Source organism: Cyanistes caeruleus, chromosome 2 (genome assembly GCF_971803275.1).
Source record: "Cyanistes caeruleus chromosome 2, bCyaCae1.hap1.1, whole genome shotgun sequence".
NCBI classification, from domain to species: Eukaryota; Metazoa; Chordata; class Aves; order Passeriformes; family Paridae; genus Cyanistes; species Cyanistes caeruleus.
The window spans coordinates 99,740,170-99,759,618 of record NC_141702.1 but is presented as its reverse complement, the minus strand read 5'-3'; the positions used below and the strand labels follow the sequence as shown (position 1 = coordinate 99,759,618).

The window sequence follows — 19,449 nt, the reverse complement described above, 5'->3', positions numbered from 1 at the left end:
AGCTATATGCATTTGAAAAATAATGAATTTTAGCATTTCTGTTTTGCCATCAGTAATCTGAACTGGAGGGCTCAACCTCTTCAGTTCACATTTAAAATGCTGACGTAGGCTGGTTCCCTCAGAGGTGAAGTTTTGATTGTTAAGCCATGTTTTCTATTTAAACTTGTGCATTAATACCACAATTCATTAGTGCTGTGCCCTACTTATGCAGGGAAGCTTATGACCTCACACTGCATTACTTCAATTTTGACATTGTAAATTTCTACCGTCGCGTGAGATACTAATTAGATTGTGAAGTCATAAATGATACCTAAGCAGGGATTTACAGCACATAGTGCCTTTGGCAGTTTCCCAGTTCCCCCACTCTCTGCTTTCTTCAAGAAGAATATCTATCAAGTTATGGGGTGTGGGGGACAAAGAAGAAGAAAAAAGAAAGAAATAATATACTACTGGCAAATAGGAAAAATGAAAAATATGTTAATGATCTTGGGAATGCAGGAATGTTTAAAAGGATGTTATTAATTCATTTTAAATTAAGCAATCTCTCCTCTAAAGAACTCATGCTATGTACAATGCTGGGCTGTGAAGTAATATGTCAGATTTTGAAGGCCCATATTTTAATTCAGGTTTTATTGTTCTTGAAAGGCGTTTATTGCTCTTTACTGTGTCATTATGGGAACAAGTAATTTTTACAAGTTGTCATTGTATTTCGCTTCCTGGGCACAAATGAAGTTCCTGTTGAATCCTCTTTATTGGGGGAAGAAGGGTGAGAGAAAAATCAAGATATGTATAGATTCTGTACATAGCAAAGTGTTCTCATACTTCTCCAGATGATGTCTTCTATTATTTCAGTGATGGTCCATTTCTTCCCACCTGTAAGACCACCATGTCATTATCCAAACAGGTCATGCTGCCCTCCAGTGGCTTACTGTACAGTATTTTATTAAAAAAATGTAGTAAGTTTAGTCAATAATTGAGATATAGAGTAGCCATTGCTATCAGAGTGTTTAGAAGAATATCAGAGTATTGGGTTTAATGGTAGGAGAATCATCCTGTAATGTAAAACTATCTTATGCTGCTACCTTTGTGGAAACAAACTCTTGTTTGAAGTCCTGGTGTGCACCAGAATTGGTGATGAAAAATTAGAGAGGGTTGTTTTCTTGAAGTAATTATCTGAGCACAAGCTTCTGTCTGGTGTGTACATCATGTGAACAACTGGATGGGCCTGCAGAGCTGTTCTTCTCCTCTTGCTGAGGTTAAGTCCAGTGACAAGAGACTGCTGTTGTCATGTACCATACTGAGATGTAAGAAGACTTATAACTGTTCAAATATTCCTTTGTTTTTTTGCTCATATCCACTTGGGAATGTCATACAGATATACACTTGGAGTTTGGCATGAGAGGCCCATGAAGGAAGGAAGGAAGGACTCAAGATATACTCTCTATGAAGTTGTTGATTAATATTCTCAAAGATGATAAATAAAAATATTTTAGATATAATTATAGAGATATTTGTCTAAAGCCTGAAGAAACAAATAAAATATTTCTTGTAAAACTAAAAGTAAGTTTCTCATAAAGATTAAGAATATATTTTGAGGTGTTTTTTTTTTCCTCTCCTAATTAAGCTTCTATGGATATCTGTGTTTATTCTTAAGATCAGAAAATAAAACAGGATTTTGTAAAGATTATGTTATGTACAATAAATAATTCCCCAAGTGTTTTTTTATCCACAGCTCCAAGAAAACTTAGTGCCCCTCTTGTCGAAGGAATAAACAGCACAACAATAAAGATAACTTGGAATGAACCTGAAGAGCTTAATGGGCCTTCTCCTGTCTACCAGGTGGAAAGGATGGATTCATCTTTAGCTACAATGAATATAGAAGTAACAAAAGGGATCCGTTTCCCAGGAAATGGGTATTACAGATTTGCGAGTTCTACTCTCCCCACCAATACCTACTTTACAGGTAAATGTGTTTAAATTACTTATAAAACATACTAATTGTGCTCTGCATGTGTTTTGCCATTTAGTATCATGTTCTATAAAACTTTTATGTTAAAGTAGGTAGGTTCTATTTTATTAAAGTAATGTAATGATTAGTGATGTATGGGCTATTTTGATTCTCATTTTAAAAGCCTATGGAAATCATTTGACATGTGGAATTTTTGTTACCTCATGTTTGGACAGAGAGATGCACATGACAGTGAATGTTGTTGCTGTATATTTGACTTGTTTCTGAGTTGGAAATACGAGATTTTATTTATTCTCCTGGGATAAAAGCTTTTTAATTAATTTGCTGTGAGTGCTAAGATGTGTTTTATTTAGTGCCTTTTTGAGAATTCCTGAGCCACTCAAAAAGCTCTGTGTTCCAGGTTCAGAGCATTTGTGTTGTGACCCTGTTTGTTTTGTTAAGAAAAGAAAAAAGCCTGCCACTGACAGAATTCCACTGTTTCTGGGCCTTTGAGTGGTCTCTCTTTTTTCTTGATTAGTTACTTTATTTTGGAACCAGGAGGTTTTCAGACTGAAGCAGACCTATATCCTTTTTCTGTGATTCTCATAATTTGCTGATGTCTTGACTTCTGTGATAAAGCAAAGATATAGACAATATGTTTTTTTGCAAAAAATGAACCTGATTGCACATTTGAGATGCGGTAGAGGTCTGTAAGTGAAATCTTGCATTTGCATGCGTGAAGTATAAGTGTTTAAAAGGAGAAACAACGGAGCTGAAGACTTAAAAAATAAAAGCCTATGAAAGATGTGTGTGTGTATCTCAGGTCATGAGAATGACAGCAGGAAGGTGAAATCCAGAAGGAATCTAGGTGCCTGTAAGAGCAAGAATTAACTAGCACACTGATGGTGCAGGGGGCTACACCAGTGACAGTGACACAACCTGGTACTAAGCCTTGTTTAAGAGGGAGAAGGGCTGCAAAAACTGTGCAGAATTATTGACACACACAAAAATGCTGGAGCTTTGGAGAGTACTCAGCTGGCATTCCTTGTCTTCAGGGTCACCACAGGTAATTCTGGCAACGATATTTGAGCACTCAGTACTTGCAAGAGTGTATGTGCAAATTCAGGTTTTGTTCAAAACAGAGATCAGTTTCTTGTCTTTCTATAGTCACCCAGTGAATCTGACTTAAAAAAACAAAGTTGAAGATGACTTCACATTTTTTTTCTAGCCAGGTGCTTACTTGACTGATAAATAATAATAAGAAGTGATAATGTGTTCGTTAAATATTGACACTGTGTTGACTGGCACAACCTGTCTCTGTGTGGGAATCTGTAGGAACAGCTGTTGGACTCCTTTCCTCATCCAAATTGCTCAATGGTTTTCCTGACATCAGTTTGCAAGCTTTACTATATATTTAGAAAAAAACCCTTTGATGTTTCTTCTGTTGTCAGTTGTATCTATAATCAAGCAAACCCAGCACCAATCTACCCAAGTGTCGATTCACTCTGGGGTTCAGTTTTCTGCTCCAGAAGCTGAGACTGATGGCTTGAGTAAAGTTTATTGTGATGGCTGAGATGATTTGAGAGAGTTTGGACAGGCAGGTTGGGAGATGTTAAAATAAAGCTCCCTTGATATTGGCAGCTGATGGCTGATAACGCTATATGGATAAATATAATTTATCATAGCTTTGGATTGTGTTCTGTCTCTTCTACCAGCTAATAGTCACAGTATTTGGAGACAGCCTAGAACTAAAACACACGAGGCAATTTGTCCAGACATCTGCTAGTAATGGCTGACAATCAGATTAAATCAGTCTGTGTTTGGTACCTAAAAATGTGTAGTTCAGGTTTGGCAACTCAATAAATATTTTCAGAAATATAAATCTGTGTTTTTCTAAGTAGGTCATCTGTCCTTCTTCTGAAACATGATGGAGGGCAAAATGATAGCAAATTTGGGAGAGTTTAGAAAGACAGACACTTAAGGCGATGAAAAATATTCTTTAACTGCACTCTGCAGTTGTTTCGTTGTTGAGACCCTCTCTTATTACCCATTTCTGAAGACAAGCAGTAAGCAATTGTGCTTTATGGATGGAACAGCTTTAGTGTGCGTGCAGCTGGGTACTTTTTGACAAAAAAATGTGCCATCTTGTATGTGTCAGTCAGCAGACAGATACTTCTCGGTGCCTCTGGAATCTCCCACTGTGAATCCAGAAAAAGATTGATCAGTTTATTCATTGCTAATAAATGCAGTTGTCCTCTCTACCTCCCTGGCTGGTCTTACAGTCCAAGGTGCAAGTAATAGGGGCAGATGTATTTTCTGGGAAGTTTTCCAAAATCATCTTTAAAAAAAAAAAGTTATTCAATAAACACTGGCTACACTAAGCAGTGTCCTGTCTGTAACAAAACCTCCAGCTGCACAGGAAGATGTGTTCTGAGTGCACATTAGATGAGAGGAAATAGAGTAAAAAGATTTTTTTCTGCTGGAACTGTCCACATACAACTTTTCAGCTCTTCAAAATGTAAGGAAGTGTTTTAGCTATGTATAATATTTCCCAAATGATGCAGACTTGATTTTTAATGCTTATTTACGTTCTCTGAAGTTTTTAGATACAGCAGCATTTGTTGGATCTATCAAAATACCACAAGGCAAAGGAGAGCTGTTAGTGTTCTTGTTTTAGCTAAGGAGCATATCCATCTCCCATCACTCTGAAAATTGGAGTATTTAGGTGTTTATCTTCATATCTTCCCCATGAGACAACAAAGTGGTGTGATTTAACATATGGGGTGTTGAAGTTAAGATTCTACCTAATGTGGGACTTTATACTTAAAAGGACCTCTAGAGTTGACTAGAAGGTTTTACAAATTATTTATTTTGTGTGGTTTTCTTTTATTGATCCAGCTTGTGTGCTGTGGCTGTGAGTCTGGAGTCAGAATGCTGTAGTACTGCTACATGTTGTGTTTGCCTTTCTGGTTGTCTTGTCATCAAGAGAAACAATATCTATTTTATATATGGTGTAGAACAGGCAAGCTTGGAGTTCAAATGTCATTCCTCTTGGATGCTACTTGCTTTAAAAGAAAATTATTCATGTAATATTGATTAAAATGTAGTCTGCTCTGAAGAAAGTTTTGTGTTTGGCCTTGGTTTTGTTTCAAGTTTTCTGAAATAGGGTAATACACTTAAAAAGAAGTATGTCTTGCCTGGACTATGTACTTTTTGCTAACCTCTACATGATGTGTATTCAGCTCTGTAATAATTAGAAAATAACTGTATGAGGTAAGATGTTAATATATTAAGCATTACAAGGAGAACTTTTTTTACAATGACATTTTTGGTATTGTAAAGTGGTCTTAAAAATATGTATTTTAAAAAAATATTTATATCTGTGCTAGCATTTTTACAGCCAGATTCTGGCTCGGATACACAGAAATTTCTCAGAGTGGAGAATCTTTCCAGTAACGATGTTTCTTAATGAGTTTGCCATGGAACACTGCTCAGGCGTCCTTTACATTTGTTCTGAGCTGAAGTGCTGAGAATGGCTGTGGTCATTCAGTGTCAGATCTCCCCATAGCTCTTCATCACAGTGAGCTCTCTTTATGGTAATGTTAAACAAATTCCACTCCACAGGATCTTGAGCAAACATTTGATAGTTAGTCAAAGGGGCAGATATTTTCATTGGTTTGTGGAGCCAAATAAACAGGCCTTTTCCAGCATCCCAACAGAACTTTATGGGATGCATTATGACTTAATACCAAGAAAATGAACGGCCTTAAAGGTCCTAAAACAATGTAAGAGGAGAGGGTAAAGAAAATGGTGTAGTTTAGATAACACATGATAATGGTGTTAAAATATATAAAAATGTGTAGTTTAAAAGAGATGAACTTTTTATGTTTACTGTGAGTAAAGCAGCAATGCACTCATAATAAGCTTAAAATACAGCAAGGTAGATTGTCGTTTTTTTCTAAAAGATTCAGGCTAGTTGAGCAAAAGGATTCATTGTTGTGAGAAAGAAATGAAAGCTCTGACACTGCAGATTTTAAAGAACAGTTGGATGAGCATTTGTCAGGAATAACCTGGGTAAAATTGATTCTGCTTTGGAGTAAGTGGATTGTTTCTGTGACCTCTAAGAATGTTTCCAAACATATATCCTATTATAAACTCAGACTAACCCAATGAAACTGAAAAAGATGTTCATTTCACCAAATAACTTTTAATAGGAAAGAGCTGCCTTTTTTTCTGATTGACAATTTTCTGTGTAGGGGGAAGGTTGCATGAGTTGAACAAGTTTTTCTTCTATTTAATTTTTCTTTAGATATTTTCTAGCATATCCTTATACAAGTAATGATTTCAGATCAGTAGACATTACTTTTAACCACTAATTCAGAATAATGTAATAATTTAATCATCTAGTCTTCCATATTAAGTTCTGCTTGACCTGTTTAGGCCTTTGCCTAAGTTTTCGTTCCATATGTAGCTACGTATGTCTCCAAATATTGTTCCAGTTTCCAGTATGACCTGTCTTTTGGTTTACTTTTCTCCCCTATATCTATACAAAATTTTCTGCATATGAACTCTTGTCCATTGCCTCTTGTTCTGTCACTATAGAGGTACAAAAAAGCATGGCTTCATCTTCTTTATATCCTTTGGGGAGGTAATTGAAGAAGGCAGTTATTTCCTCCATCCTTCCATACTTAAAACTAAACAAACCTTGTTGTCTTAGCCTCCTGTTGAATGTCATGTGCTTTGGCCCCCAACTATCTTGGTGCCACTAGATTTGTTCCAGTCTGCAAGTACCTTCAGTATTTTATTTTATTTTTTTTTAATGTCAGAGTACCCAAAACTGCACTGTAGGATTTGCATTTGCCTCTGCTGGATTTCCCAAGGTTTCTGTCAGCTCATTTCTCCAGCCTGATAAGGTGTCTCTGTGTTGTATTGTATCCACCGCAGCCCTTAATTTAATTTTATTAATTGCCTCCAAAGTTTTTGACAGCACACTCCATTCCATCACCTGGGATCCATTTTAATGAACAGAAACGTTAAACAGAATTGGTCCCAGTACCAGTTTCTTGTAAATGCTGCCCACTGGGCTTTGTGCCACTTGTCACAAAGCTTTGAGTCCTGCTGTTTAGCCAGTCTTTTACTCACTTTTATAGTCCACCTGTGGTCCATCTATTTCTCCAGATTGATGTCAAGGATTCCCTAATCTGTAGACACAACTTTACAGCAAATGCAGTTAAATTTGTTTGCCTCAGCCTTACACCAAAAAGGTGGAGAGAAAGGAAGAGGAGGAGACAAATCTCACCTTTTTGCTTAGTTTGGCTTTATGTATTCTTTGTCACTCTGCAGGCATTTTTTCCCTTCATAGCTTTTGAAGAATGAGCCTTTTTATTTCATTACATTGAACTGAATAAAGTAAACAAGATTTTCTTAGCGAGAGACTATTACAAAAGAAATTCTTACTCCAAGCTTTTGAATACTCTGAGAGAAAGAAAGAGACCACATTTGTTTTGTGGACATGAAGAACATACTTTTTGTCCAGGAACTTTTAATATTGCCAATCATTTTTCAGAGTTTTATATTAAATCGTACACTAAAAAGCTCTTGGAGAACTCGTGTTTTATTGTGTCCTTTCTGTCTAGGTTGTTGCCACAGGACTTGTCCTTAGAAATGCTTTTAATTTTTATGCCAACTTCTTATATTTTCTCCTCTTGTCTTCACAAAAGAATGATTTCAACCTGCATCTTCATCTTCTGTGAAAGAAAGATAAAGATCTTCTATATCACCGTCAAGTGGCTGGCTTCAGTAAGAAAGAGAGCCATCCTTTTTTCTGCCTGAGAACTGTTTGCACAGAGATTTTAGGTAGAATTTTATCTTAGTACTTAAAATGAATTCAGAGTTTCATCTTGAAAAACACATTCCTTCCTTTCTTCCTTTTGAATCCCAAGAAGCCTAAAGATAGGGAGCGAGAGAGGAGCTGCATATAGAGAAAAAGGAGTGATCCAGCACAACAAAGTGAACTCTGCTGCTTTATGAACAAAACAACTTAAAACATTTTTGAACATGCACAACAGGGACTTAGGCAACAAATAAGCCAAGCTGATGCTGACCTTGCCAGTGTTACAGGGGTAATATTTTCACTAAGATGAGCTGGTTTTTTAGGCACTGACATACTTTCTATCAATATGAAGTAGCTGCTTTTTCTGTTTCTTTTTTTTTTTTTTTTTTTTTTTCAATTGTAGCCATTACAGAAAGTAAGAAGAAAAAAACAATCTCACCTTGTGTATTATTTCTCATATTTACCTCTTGTACTTTAACAGATAAACTATGCAGCACAAGCTTTGGGCATACAAGAGCAGAATGGGTTTTTTTTCCTGCATCTTCTTGGCTGTAGTGCCAAAGTATATTTTTGCCAGTGTTGTGCATTCTGCACTGCATGGTTAAACCCAGTTTTTTCTGCTTGTGCATGGTAACTTTTAGAGAACACAGTAGTGTTATACAATGGAAATTGTAAAAGCAGGAGGTTTCCCTCATTATATCAACCTGCCAGAGGAAAGCCTCTTTCCTAGACTAGGTTGTAGTTTCATCTGTCTGTGCAAAAACCACTTACAGAATTGGGTGTTTTGATTATAACAAACACACAAGATGACTGTACATTTTAAAAGAGCAGTTCTTCCCCTTTTGTCACAACTCTATTTGGGCTTTTGCTAATTTTGTGCAAACACGATTCACTGATTTGGAATGTAGTAGGCATTCTCTCTGCAGGTGTTAAGCCTAAGAATTAGCAGAAGAAACAGTTATGGAAGTGCTGTTTTGCTTCAGGTGTGACAGCTTCTGCGTTTCCTTTTGTGCTTGTGCACTGCTAAGAAAAGGCACAAAATAGAGGGACTTGTTGAGTGAGATTTAAGAAAATAAAAGTTGCTGAACATAGCAAAGAATATGAAAAAGCTGTAAGATAGAAGCTGCACAAAAGCATGATGTCTATTTAATTAAAAAAAATAAAGGAGAGATTGGAAGGTACCAAGCAACTTTTGAAAACTTAGCATGCTAGAGATCCATGTACTCTGTTAAATGGAGGCTGATTTCACCTCAGTTAAAGCAAATAGTACAGATCAAAGAGAATTTGAAGCATGTTTGAACATAAAAATGAGTAGTATAATGGATGGTCATCTTTTGGAGTGAATGTATGAATGCTCCTGGAAATTCTCAAACTCAAATACCCGATGACACAAAGATATAGGAAAGAAAAGTGACTATTTCTAATGGTTTTCATTTGCTAGAACAATCATGGGTCTTCCATACCAGTACTTCAGTACTTCGTAAGATTTTATGAGATTCTCATGTACTTGTATAACAAACTTATAACCCAAAGTGTCTTTTCAGAGAGGGATTTAATGAGACATAATAGGCAAAAAGAAAAAGATCATTTAGCCCAACCTTTTTTGCCAAAAGCATAATCTAGACAAGATGACCCAGTACTCTCCAGCTGAATCTTAAGTGTCCAGAGCTGGGGAATCCACCACTTCTTGGGAACATTATTCCAACAGTTGGCTCACTGCAAAATTTTTCATCTTTTGTCCAGTTGGATTCTCCCCAGGAGTAACTTCTACCCATTACTCCTTGTCTTTTCCAGGTAAAAGACTCCTTGTCAAAAAGAGCTCTCCATCTTCCTTGTAGCCACTCTTTAAATACTGGAACATGGTGATAAGGTCTCTCTTGATCCTTCTTTTCTCAAGGCTGAATTTTTTCAGTCATTCCTTATTTGACAGGCTACCCAACCCTCTCATCATCTTTGTGGCCTTCTCTGGACTCTCTCCAGCCTGTCCATGTCTTTTTTGCACAGCAGGGACCAAAACTGAACTCAGTGTTCTGGGTGTGGCCTGGCAAGAGCTGAGTAGAGTGGAATAATGACTTCTTTATCTCTGCTGGAGATGTCCTCGTTGATGCAATCCAGCGTCCTGTTGGCTTTGTTTGCCACAGCAGCACACTCTCCACTCACATTGAGCTGCTTGTCCCCAGGATGCCCAGGTCCTTTTCCACAGAGCTGCTCCCCAGCTGGGCAGATCCCAGCCTGTGCTGCATTCCTGGTTTCTGTTTTCCCAGGTGCAAGATGTTATATTTGTCTTCATTGAACTTTATAAGGTACTTGTTAGCCCATTCTTTCAGTCTATCCATGTCTTCCTGCAGGGTGGCTCTCCCTTCCAAAGTGTCCAGTTCCACTGAGTTTGGTGCCATCATCACATCTCATCAGGGTACACATGATCCCATCATCCAGATCACTTCTGAAGGTACTAAACAGCTTTAGGCTCAGTATTGGTCTCTGAGTCACCCCTCTTATGACAGGTTGCCAGTTTGAAAAAGAGCTGAATACCACCCTCCTCTGGATGCTGCCTGACAGCCCACATCACTTGTCCAGACCATCACACATTGGGTTCTCTAGGAGTAGGCAGTGGCAAATAGTACAGAAAGCCTTTGTGAAATTGAGGTAGACAACATCCACTGAGGAAGTTACTTTGTCATAGAATGCAGTCAGGTTTGTCATGCACGATTTGTGCTTGGTGAGTCCGTGCTGACTTTTCCCAGCTGTGCTCCATCTGACTTGTGGCAGCTCCCAGGAAAGTTCATTCTATAACTTTGCCAGGGACTAAAGTAGAAGTATTGGGTCTATAGTTTCCTGCATCATCCTTCTCATAAGCCCTTCTCATGCATGGGAGTGACATTAGCCTTCCTCCAGTCTTCTGGGATTTCCCTTGATCTCCACAGCTTCTCAAAGATTGTGGAGACTGACCTCGCAGCCATGTCAACAAGCTTTTGCAACACCCTCAAGTGGATGTTTTCAGGTCCCATCAATTTGTAGAGACCAAGCTCCTGTAATAGTTCACATACAAATTCTCCCTTTACTGATGGGGAGCCTAAGTTGGCATCAACCTTGATTTTTGTGCTGGTGAAGATGAGAAGAAAGTGTTTCACCATTGTTGCTGACTACTTCACCTGTCCTGCTTAACAGCAGGCCAAAATTTTCCTTCTGATTCTATCGGAGAGTTTTCAACAAGGTTGCAGGAAAGAGACAATTACCCTTGTATTCACTGGGGAGACACTTGAAGTGAAATGAATGCTTTCTGGTACATGCCTGGCCCGTATTTAGATTATTTCTATAACGGTTTATTTAGTCCAATGACTTCAGACATTGTGTTTGACTAATTCTGAGCCTTTAAATTATTTCTGCTTTTGAGATACAAATTCCTTCCCGTATTGTTTTTAAAGGATGAAGATGTAACTATTGAATTATGTATTGACTAAAGTGTGTGAGGTGTCATGCATTGATTATGATTGCATTGTGAATTTGATCAGGAAATTTTCATAATAATAATATAAGGAAGCTTTTCACCTTCTAATTGATTTTCAGCGCGATTAAATTAAGACCTTGTCTAAGTACAACTGTCCTTATCAATTACTGGCAGAATAGAGAAATTAAAGGATTAAAAATTTACGTGTGTTAAGATTCAGTATTTAAGGTCTAAAATCAATCAGATCATAGACTGAATAATTCCATTATGACAAAACTATCATTCAGGATTAGACTGTGGTAATTTGGAGGGGGAAAAAAAGGCTTTCTGTGCTAGTACATATGGGAAAAATTAGTTTCCAAAATTAAGCACCTCAAGCTTAAGAAATGGAGGTAAATAAGCAGCATAAACTTCATTCAACTGTGTTATATTTATATGTTATGATGGCATATAACCATTTGGTTAGAAACTGTCTTTCCATAGGTTCTGGGTATGGTATGGACCAGCTGTTGCCTTTTGAAAATCCTTTCTTTGTTTTGTATGTGGCTTTCTGTCTGTTTTATTGTACATATCAATTCTTAAGTGTACGCAGATTTAATTTTTTTCCTATGCTATTTTCACTGGAGTACCAGAGTAATTTGTAGTCATTGATATGCATTTTTACAGCACTTGTGTTACTGGGTTTGTTTTATGAATAGGGACTTTGTGTAAAAAAAAAAGAAGAATTAATGCTAATTTTGAATTCTACATTGGTAGGACCTGAGATTTCAGAGTAGTTCATGTGTTTTAAGTAGTGTTTCTGTCAATCCCTTTTCAATGAGGAGCACTTAACACTTCCACAGATCTCCACTGGGTGTTTAAATGCAAGCGCTCAAGAAAATGAAGAGTTCATAGCAAATGAATAACTCTGAAAAGTTTGACTTAAGTGGTTTACCTCACATTGCATAAGACTTTTGTGGAAGAGGTGGGGACAGATTCCTCCAGAGTGACATTGAACTGTGCTAGCTGTGAAACTGTCCATTCACTTTTCATACTCCCCATTCTCTTTCATTAAACATCCACAGAGCACTACATCAAAAAAGACAGGCTTCTGTGCACAAAATCCTTCTTTGCTACATGAATTCAGTTTTAGTTGCTGAACATCATAAAATCCATGAGGCAGATATCTTATGGGAAATGTATGTTTGCATAATTGTAGACTATATGATTACTCATCCTCTATTTGGGTTTGCATTAATTTCTTCTGTTTTGGTTTTGCATTACCTAATTTTTGTGTGTTTACTTTTATCTATCTAATGTGGCCTAAATTGTTATTCTGAATAATAATTAAAAAAATGCCAGTGTGATAGGAGAGTCCCACACATATCCATCATTTGGAACATTGCTGATAAATACAGATGTCAATAGATAGAAATCTTTAATATTCATAGTCTCTGATCTGGATTAATAGGGCCATTGACTGCTGCACTAGATTCACATCTCTATATGAAGGATAGAGTGAATTCTTTTCCAATGTACTGAGTTTACAACAACATGTATTTCAATTGGATTTATAAGGAGAGCTCTTATTAGTGGTTAGGCTCTCCTCTGTTTCTATTTTCCCTTCCCCCCCTTTTTTGTTTTCTTTTGCTTTTCAATTATTTTCTCATGATTTTTGCACTAACTATGATTTGTTTCTTGCTTCTCCCTCTTTCACTTTCTTTTTCCCTCTTGGTTTTACCATTGTAATCTCCTTGATTGTCTTCCTTCTGTGTTCTTCAAAACAAAACTTCTTGTTCTTGTCTTCCTTTTTTTTTTTTTTTCATATTGACTGTCACAAAGTGGCAGAAAATTAAGAGGACAAGAAAAAGAGTCTTTCACTTCCTTTCTACTGTTTAGTGAACTGTCAGGATTTGGTGTCCAGGACAAATTTCATGGAAGAGTCTTTTTATCCCCTAAATTTCTAAGATGCAAAATCTCCACACAAACGTAATTTTCTTTGAGAATTTTATCATCATCCTCTAGATAAGCATCCTGAAAAGAGCAGTTTCCTGACACTGATGAATTTAGACTTCTGGGGTTTTTTTTTGTTTGTTTGTTTTTTTGTTTTTTTTTTACTTTGATATAACCACTCTAAAAAATTCATGTGTCTGATGCATAGAAAGAAGGAATCAAAACTATTAAAAACTTTAATTTTTTGAAATTATGAAGGTGATGTAAATTAATTCTGCAAAGTAATTTGAAGAAGTTGGCATGAAGAAAATATGGTTTGAAAATATTTCTTTTTCTTATTTTTAGAAACAAATTAAACCCAGAATTGTCCATCAACAATTATATTTACAGAGTAATGGCAAAGTTATTGTGCAGTATAATAACTGAGAATCCAGAAAGCAACTGTGAGCATAGCCAATAGAATGAAAACACAGACCTGCCAAGTAGTACTGTTCTGGTCTAAGGACCATTTAATATAGTGACAGAAATGTCATAAAATAAATTATTAGAGAATTCACAATCTTGATAGAAAGTTGTTGAATTTTTTGGGTTTTTTTATTAAAAACTGTTCAAGAGAATTATATACTGGTATTTCCTGTAGAAAGATCACAAAAGGTAACTATAATCTATCTCTGTATACACCCGAAATGAGATTTGATCTAAAGTAGTTAGATCTGTGCTTACTGACTTAAGATCTATAATACCTTAAGATTAATTGGGAGCATAAATGGAGAAGCTGACAACCTGGAACTTTGACTGCTTAAAATTGCTGACCCAATTACTGCTAAGCCCTTTGCTGACATGTTAATATGTCTATTTAAACTGGTAAATCACCACCATTTCAGTGTGTGCTAGAGTTGGTCCATCAGATGAAGGAAGATGTAAGTTTAATTTAAATAATTATTGACCTATTATGACCTCTTCATTTCATTTGCACTGCTCCTCTCAAGGTAACCAATTATATTTTTATAGTGTTGGATGGTAATCAATGTACAGGAGCTATCTTTATTGATTTAAGTAAGGCCTTTGATCTGGTAATCACTAACTATTGTTATCTAGACCAGCCTTAACTATATTGGATATTAGTACAGTTGTTTGGCTTTAAAAGATGCAGAATTTAGAATTCTATAAAGGTATTGCATCTAAAGTTTAAGAAATTTGGAAAACCAAAAGATATATCTTTAAAGATCTTCCTCAGAAATTGGAAATAGCTAATTTTTTATAACCTATGCAATTTTTTGAAGTTTAGGTCATCAACCTGATTTTATTTTATTTTATTTTTTTTTTTTTTTGTAAATATCAAATAGATAATCCTTTTGAAACAGATTTACTTAGAAAAGTCTGGCATTTAAGTATTTTGAAAATTTTCTTCCCCAAATGTTAAATACATTTTCTGGGAGGAAGTGTTAGTTCATTGGTTGTTTATTGAATTCAGTTACAAATTTCTTCCATTTGTAGATGGAAAACAATCTGAAATTCTTTCTTTTTTTTTTAATCTAATATTAATGTCAATGTGTTAGGTAAAAAATAATTGAGATATTGTATCTTAATCATTGTTTGCAAGTGATACCTGAGTATCTTCCAAGACATACTCAGCTAACTTATTCTTTCTTTTTTTCTCATTCCTCATCTATCCCCTTCTTTTTCACCTCTTGCTTAACATTCTTCTCTACACAGGTTTACTCTTTTTTGTCTCCTCTCTTTTGTTTTAATGTATGACTTGTGAAAGCCTGACTAGGTCTGGGTTAAAACAGTCCTCAGAAAAATGTTAAATTTGTGATAATTTTTGATCTACTCCTTTAACAAGTTCCAGGGCCTTTATCCTTCTTGCAGAGGCAGTTCAGTATTGCTCTGGTGAGCCTTGAAACTAACAGCAGCTGCTCAGAGAGGTCACCAACATAATGAAAAGGGCACTCTTGAGGTATCTTGAACCACTTCCATGGATGGCCATGAAGATTAATACTGGGACCTTACATTTGACCTAGTATTCTGTGGAGAGTCTGTGTAGTGAGCAGAGCAAATGGGGATGATATGCTGGTGGCAGAGAGTGTAACTAAAATTGTTGCATTCTCCATTTTTTTCTTTTTTCCCCTCTTCCCCCCCCGCCCCCCATTTTTTGTTTTTGGTATGTAAACTTAAATAATGCAATTTGCTCTTGCTTAAGATCATGAAGGTGAGAGCTGTGTCCAGGTGCATTTCTGAGAAGCAGTGGTACGGTCTCCTTGCTGGTCACAGGTGGGAGGAGGCAGGTTTTTGAATCTGCTGCCTGTGCTGAAATGGCTGGAACATGGTGTTTCAAACTCTGCTCATGAAGAAGTTGATGATACTGTAGAACTGATAATTAAGCAAATAAATGTTTTTCCCAGTCACCACATTTTGTGATTTTATTATCTGTAAATCCTGTAAAATTGTTATTTTGAAATAATTTTTTCTTAGTTTGTGTACTGACAAAGCACTTCATTCTTTCCTACTTGTTCTATTTTGGTTTTAGGAACCATTCTTTCTTTGTAACTTCAAAATTCTTCTGTCAGCATTCTATATTTTTATATTGTTTCATATTACTAGCACTTTCAATGATTTAAGCAGGAAGTAGATTTAAGCCAACTACAGTTGGCTTATACCAGCATTGTTGTTCAGTCACATAAACTGTTCTTTTCTGTCTGTTGGTCAAAGGCTAAATGAAATGGTGAGCAAAGGTTGGGACTGATCAGCAGGCTTGAAAATTTTACCTTAAGTCTGATCCCATTTTAGGACTGCAGGTGTTCACAGTGATGTGACAGATATAAATGTGTAAATCTTGTATCTCTAAATTAGTAGCAATGTATTCCAATAGTGCATTTGATTTTAAAATAATGTAGGTACTAAAATAAATATAATCCCTGTCTGCCAACATGGCTAAGAACTAAAAATAAAAATAAAAATAAAAATGACTGAATAGTGGGACAGCTAATTTTATGTTGGGTAAAATTATGGGGTTTTTTTATTCTCTGTGGAAAAAAAAGTTTAATTCCTTGGAACTGTGATAAAACTTGAAGTCATAAAGGACATTTACTTGTCTTTTGCGCTGCTACTAAGGGTTTTTTTTTGGTTTTTTTTTCCCCCTGGGGAACCTGCCAGGAAGAGGTCTCTCTCCCCATCAGGAGAATTTTTTGTCCTGCTCAACATCATCTCTCTGTGCTGTTCCACCTTCTTTGGGAGTACTCTGCCAAAGCTAAAAGGCGCTGTGAATGCTTTAAGTATTTCTTGTACAGCAATGACTTCACACTTGGTGTTTTACACAGCTGTAAATCTCATATTGGATTCTTTTAAAAAACTTTTTGTATTACATGGCTATAAATGAACAAAATGCTATTTCATTCTGCCCAGTTACGCTGCAGAGATATACCAGTATGAAACAGCATGTTCTAAACAAGCCTAACCCCATGGGTACTCCCTTGATCCCCTATTTTACTATAGGGTGTTTTTCAGATTTCTGCAGGGGGTTCAGATAAAAGATGTCACCTGCTTCTGGTACAGCACTAAGTTATATGATAGGTATTTAATATTGATGATAAAAAAAACAGATTGCCATGGTTCAAATTAAAAATATTGAACCAAGTCATATCCTGGATCTATATAATCTTAGGACTATACTTTCTAGTCTGAATTTCTGTCTTCCAAAAAAAGTTAAACCAGTTTTCACAGAGTGCCAGATCATTCACCGTTCCCTAATATGCATTGTAGATGGCAGGTGCCAGAGTCTTTGTCATTGTGCCCCAAGGATAAGGCACTGTGCCCGAAGATATTAGATTAGCCAATTTTATCTATGTGTATAAAGCCAGAATTTTTATTTTCTCAAGCTTTCCAGGTAGCCAGAGTGAGGTCTGTAGTTCTTTTATTTTTTTTTTTTTTTTTTTTTTTTTGTTTGACTCATGGGATATTAATAATATGAAGTTATTTTAGATGGTTATACTATGTTGCAGTATATTTAAAACTGATCATACAGAGTCTGCAGGAAAAAGGGGAAGCATAAGCAAAGGATAAAAGTCTCTTGGTCCATCAGGTAAATTTTCAGAACAATATATGAGCATTTAGTCACGCAAGTCCCATTAATGTTAATGGTCCCAAGCTTTCTTTTATTCATCACGGCACTGATTGCACTTGGTCAGCTCTTTATCAGTTTGAAATATTGACAGTAGGAGGAGGCGTTCCCTTAGCCAGGCCTGACTGTTGCAGTGCTCTTTTAACTTACTCATCCTGCAAATGCTCCTATAAATGGATTTATTTCAGCAGATCCAAAATACATCAACCGGATCACCTTACCCTGGTGTTAGCCCCTTTGCATTGGCTTCAATTTGCAAGAGCATTGATTTTAAGCATTGATCATTACTTATGTAGTACTCTGTGGTTTTGCACCATCCTATTTATTAAACTAACCTGTTACATGTGCAGCTGTTAAAGTCCTGTCTTTGTCTTGCTAAGAAGTGATTATTTGCCCTCTCTGCTTATGATTTAGATTATAAAACAAGGCTATTCCCTGAAAAGTGTGTTGGCTGCACTAACTCAAGATTTCTGCATTTTCTGCTATGCAGCTCTACTTTTCCTTAGTGGTCTATATAGGACAAAGGGTAATGTTTTTTAACTAAAAGAGGGTAGATTTAGATTACTTGTAAGGAAGTTGTTTACAGTGAGGCTGGTGAAACAGCAGCACAGATTGCCCAGAGATGCTGTGGATGCCCTGTGTCTAGAAATATTGAGGGTCAGTTTGGATGTGGCTTTGGGCAACCTGATCTAGTTGAAAATGTCCCTGCTCATTGCAGGCAGAGTTTAACAAGGTGACCTTAATAGGTCCCTTCCAACCCAAGCTGTTACATGATTCAAAATTCTTCCAGTGCTTTCTGCAACAGATAATGTACTTATTATAGTTCTTGCAAAAGAGTTTTTTATTTTGTTTGCCATATTCTTATAGAGTGCTTTAGGTATTTTATTTATTATAAAAATAGACTTTAACTGGGGGAAAACTAGGCTTTTGGGGGTCATGCCTACTACTTTTTAGATATTTTTTATCTAAGTTCCTCTGCTGCCCTATGAGATCTATGCAATGCTGGTGAAGAAAGTAGACGTAGAACAAAATATTTTCCAGTACTAAACAAGATGGTGAACTGCAAAAAGATTTTGCTGTTCTATTCTTTAATTCAGAGAGTCATTGTTATTTATACTGATGGCACTCTTAGGTGCTACACAGAATGGTATTCTGAGTTCAGAAAAGAACATGCTGTCTATCTCAGGGAGGAAAAAAAAGAAAAAAAGAAGAAATAGTCTGGTTTTACCTGATACTTTATATCTAAACCTGTCTGCTTAAAATTCTTTGTTCTGATCATGCTTGTATATCAAAATTTTAATTAGTGTTATTTTAGAGTGGTTAGAGTTAAACTGATAGAGTAGAATGTGTCCTTAGGTATTTACCCAAGTAAAGAAAAGAAAAATAGTTCAATAATAAATAGTATCACATTTTTATATATTTTTTTTCTTTATTTTTTTTTTTTCAGGCTTGGTGATTATAATGCCCTTTTATTCTGCTTTACTGTAAAAGTTCTTGATTTACTAAAAAGAAAACTTCACTGGTAGAGAGGTTACCACAAACAGAATGCATGCTCTTCTGTAGTAAATAATGGGAATTTTGGCGTAGTGGAGTTTTAGCCCTTGGGGGATTTTATTTTATGCATTTTCAAGTGGTTCAGTGACTTGCTGCAGAGACAGGAAGGGAGGAGGGGGAATCTATTTACACGAATTACAGTCTTTGTTCCCATCAGCCCTCATAATTGGATGAACAAAACGAAGGCTAGACTTAGAGGTGCAACCATCCCAGGTAATATCTTTTGAAACAGAAACAAACTGTGAAGTGAACTGTAGAACCAGAGTGAAACCGTGTTGGGAAGATTCAAGGAGGGTGTGGGCAATAAGTGTTATTAAGAATGTCTACCACTGAGAAGACTTGTAGAAGGGAGAGAGAGTTTTGTCTTGAGATGAAAGTAATCCTTTCCACAGAAGTTTTGGCCCTGCTTAGAGTGAGTTCCTTTACAAAAGATTTGTACATTTAATTTTTATTTTTTGTAAGTTTTTTCCACTATTTTTAAAGATGGAGTTTGTTATAAAAGTACTGCCTCTGAACTCCAGCTTTCAAAATTAGTTGTTTCTCCTATTTAATTTCCTCCTTTAGTATTTTTTAATATTTCTTTCATTTATTTTATATTCTTTCTCTCCCAGTTT

The 19,449-nt window shown here is 36.2% G+C and overlaps 1 protein-coding gene across 7 annotated transcripts in view; it reads left to right on the top strand.

The window, feature by feature from the left end:
- USH2A (usherin) overlaps positions 1 to 19,449 on the top strand; it is a 370,627-nt gene that overhangs the window by 96,280 nt on the left and 254,898 nt on the right. For all 7 annotated transcript variants that reach the window (XR_015283723.1, XR_015283719.1, XR_015283720.1 and 4 more), the window contains exon 21: positions 1,733 to 1,963. Coding sequence is in view for 3 of the 7 variants with exons in the window: in XM_086878670.1 (XP_086734796.1) it covers positions 1,733 to 1,963 (231 nt within the window). In the remaining 4 variants the exon portion in view is untranslated. The remainder of the gene's footprint in view (positions 1 to 1,732; positions 1,964 to 19,449) is intronic.